Source organism: Genypterus blacodes, unplaced genomic scaffold (assembly GCF_046128005.1).
Source record: "Genypterus blacodes isolate CSIRO-AG114 ecotype Tasmania unplaced genomic scaffold, CSIRO-AGI_Gbla_v1 ptg000051l_1, whole genome shotgun sequence".
Taxonomy (NCBI): domain Eukaryota; kingdom Metazoa; phylum Chordata; class Actinopteri; order Ophidiiformes; family Ophidiidae; genus Genypterus; species Genypterus blacodes.
In genome coordinates, this window is record NW_027466863.1 from 625,475 (window position 1) to 629,053 (window position 3,579).

General features: G+C 46.2%; 1 protein-coding gene across 1 annotated transcript; it reads right to left on the bottom strand.

Moving 5' to 3' along the window:
• Positions 1-1,265: 1,265 nt before the first annotated feature.
• On the bottom strand, positions 1,266-2,303 carry foxd7 (forkhead box D7). The gene has a single exon (XM_076150176.1). The coding sequence runs from the start codon at positions 2,301-2,303 to the stop codon at positions 1,266-1,268; it is 1,038 nt and encodes a 345-aa protein (XP_076006291.1).
• Positions 2,304-3,579: the final 1,276 nt, after the last annotated feature.

Consider the following 3,579-nt stretch of genomic DNA (forward strand, 5'->3'; position numbering starts at 1 on the left):
TAATCATTGGTAAAAAGTTAGAATGATCTCTAACTCATAAATCAGCGGGCAGCGTTTCTTTGAGGGGCCTGTAGATTTCTATTACACATGCACGTCCACCAAAAAGGCGTAATTAGAACAAACTGTCAGATCCTTTTGGTTTAAGTTTATGTTTCTTAAATAATAAAAACTTTCTTAGCTCAGTTATCCTGAAAAAAAACTCAACAACTCCTTTGAGGGAAAGATTTGGGGGGTGAACGACTCAAACCCCAAAGTGGCTTCATGATCATGCAGCACATAAGCCTGCATGAAGAGATGAAAACATGAAATGACAAGAAATGTGTTGGACAGATTTCCCCCATGTGTGTGTGTGTGTGGGTGTGTGTGTGTGGCCCTACATGCAGGCTAACAAGGCAATTACAGACATCTATATGTTCATCTATACGTGTGATGGACAGAAACAGACCATCAACAGGACACACACACGCGGACACACACACGCACACACACACACACTCAGTTATATGTCCAGCAGCTTGTGAAGGGTTTTGATCATGCAACCTTTCATTACCTGGGACCTTTTGCCCGCTGGGGTCAATCACCAAAAAGTTAAACGCTGCTTTGTTGCTTTGTTCCTTATAATAAAATCTATAATGAATACGTATATAGATATATTATTAAAACCTGTCTGGATTTAAACTTTATACTCCAGTGTTCTCCGTTGTTCTCTTGAATTAAATCCAAATCTGATTTTTACAGCAGTGGGGATATTTGGACGTTTTGATGTTTTCTTGTTTTTCCTCTTTGCTTGTTTGACTCAAATTGTCTTATAAATGTGAAGTATTTGAATAAATGTGACTTCTGGGCCGAGACTAACAAGCAAAGACAGACTCAAACCACAGAGTGAAGGAAAAAAAGGTCCAAAACAAAATAAGTTTCCAACTTATAAAAACAAAGGGATTCCACAATTACACACACTCATAAGATTGTATAGAGATGAATCTGAAAATGGTAAATCTACAAAAAATAAAATAAAAAAACAACTGAACGCATATTTTAAATATTCAGTTTTATTTATTTCCAAGTAAAGGAAAAAAGGAAACTCGTCAATTAAATATATAAACAAGAGATGATAGATATGATCAAATAAAACAAAATGCGCCTATTTAAAAGTTTTGCCGTGAAAGTTTGAAGGTGGGATGTTGTTGAAACGTATCTACATTCTTGAAACAGATCTGTCCTTTTCCTGTCATACCTGAGATCATGGAAACCGTCAATTCAGTTGATTAGTCAGTATTTACACCGTTCATGTGTTTGCTCAGATCAACGGTGCATCTCTGCTGAGTCTGTAGTTTCCGATACTCCTGGTGAAACGCGAGGAGATGCGGAGACGCAGTTGGGTGGAAAAGCGCAGGAGGAGAGGCGTAAACTGCGCCGGAGGTCAGAGGGGCCGAGTAAGCAGTACATTGTGCCGGGGAGAAGGCGTCGATCCCGGGCTGCGCCTGGAGGAAAGCTTTGGCCGTGAGAGCGCTGCGGGAGAAGAAGCTGGAGAGCGCCGGCAGGATGCTGCTGACAGGTGGGATGGCGGCGGCGGCGGCGCAGGGTGAGTGCGCATGGTGGTGGTGGATGTACGGGTAGAGCTCCAGGCTGGGCAGCTGCAACGCCGCTGCTGCCGCCGCCGCCGCCGCTGCAGCCGCGCCGAGCCCGTACGCGCCGTGCGGGAAGCCGTGCAACCCGCTGGGCTCCAGGTGTTGCTCCTTCAGCGGGTCGAAGCGGAAATGCTGCCGTTTGAAACGCTTCCTCCGACGCAGGAAACTTCCGTTCTCAAACATGTCCGAGGAGTTGGGATCCAGCGTCCAGTAGTTGCCTTTCCCGGGGTTTCCGGGTTCCCTGGGCATCTTTACGAAACAGTCATTGAGCGACAGGTTGTGTCTGATGGAGTTCTGCCAGGCGGGGAATTTCTCACGGTAATAAACGAAGCGGTGGCTGATGAAGTCGCAGATCTCGCTGAGTGTGAGTCGCTTCTTCGGGCTCTGAAGGATCGCCATGGTTATCAGCGCGATGTAGGAGTATGGAGGCTTCACCGACGCGGGACCTTTAGCTTTACCAGGAGCGGGACACGCCGGTGCTGGGCTGTAAGTGTCCCGGTCTCTCCTCTGACCGCCGGGGGACACCGTCAAAGTGTCCTCGTCCTCCTCCTCCTCCTCCTCTTCATCGTCCCGCGCCTCATCCAAAGGTAAGAGCTGCTCCTCTCCGCAATCTTTCACTCCTTCTCCTACAACGTCGATATCAATATCCTCCATGATCTCCAAGTCCAATGTCATAGTAGATGTCCGAGGGTCAAGCCAGAACAACCTGCCAACAGGTGTGTGTGGGGGGGACGGGGACGGGGGTGGGGGGGCTGCTCTCGTTCCAAAACGCGAGAGATAAAGGATTTGTTTTTACGCACGGTTCATCTCCATTCACAAAGAAGAAGAAGAAGAAGACGCGAAGAATCTCCAGCCTTCCTCTCCACTCTTCAGGATAACAAAAGCAAACTTCAGCAAGTTCTCGCGAGTCACCCGCGCCGATATTCTGCCCGTTAACGCGCGAGAAACAGAAGTCAACAGAGGGATGAACTTCGTGTGCGTAAAAGCGCAAAAAACGCGTGCGTCCTCGGAGGTGTCCAGCATCATCTGTGATCTCCGCCGCCTTCCTCGAGGCTCGGCTGGATGTGATGTCACGTCGAGGCACGAGGAACACGATCCTGACCAATGAGAGAGGAGCAAAGGGTGGCAGGAAGGCCGCCGGCAGCCAGCGGTTCATTCTCATCACCAGCGGCCCATCAGTGCCAAAGCCAGCGCGGACATCACAGGGCTGCGATAGAAAACATGTCAATATGCTCACGTTTCCACCCCCCTAGAGAGCAATCATTCATTTTACGTCACGTCATTGATCTAAATGATGACCATATACGAATAATGAGACACGAGCAGATTCAAATGGGAATAAGATGTGAAATTCATTATTTTTCTTACCCGCTTTTCATTGAAGTTGTTGTGTTTGAACCTCGAAACTATTCCAAATAAAATTACTCATTTGCAGATTTTTCTTCGCCCCGTGAAAGCAGTTGTACCGAAAATTGACGATAAACTTAATTTCACGTTTTGAGAAATCCAAACAACTTAATAAAAATAGTAATATTGATTTAAAAAATGTTTTAAAATAAATAAAAGGGGAAACTTGTGTGAAGTAACGATTCAAGTCCTATGACCATAATTTTCTTTTTCTTTTTTTAAATTTTAATTGAAGCTCATAGACACTTTGGTGACATCACATCTTTATCCTGAATTACATTTAAAGTCAGACGCCCCCATCACACACACACACACACACACACACACACACACACACACACACACACACACACACACACACACACTCCTCTACGTGCTGCGGGGTCTTAAAGCTTAATCTCTCTCCGAGGCTTCCGCCAGTGATACGCACACTTAACGCACAATTACATGTTTTGCGCACACCTAGCGGGGGGATAACGCTGGAATCTGGTGGTTTTGTGGTGCTGCAAAAATAATAATTTATTCCCTCAGGACTTCTTTGAAT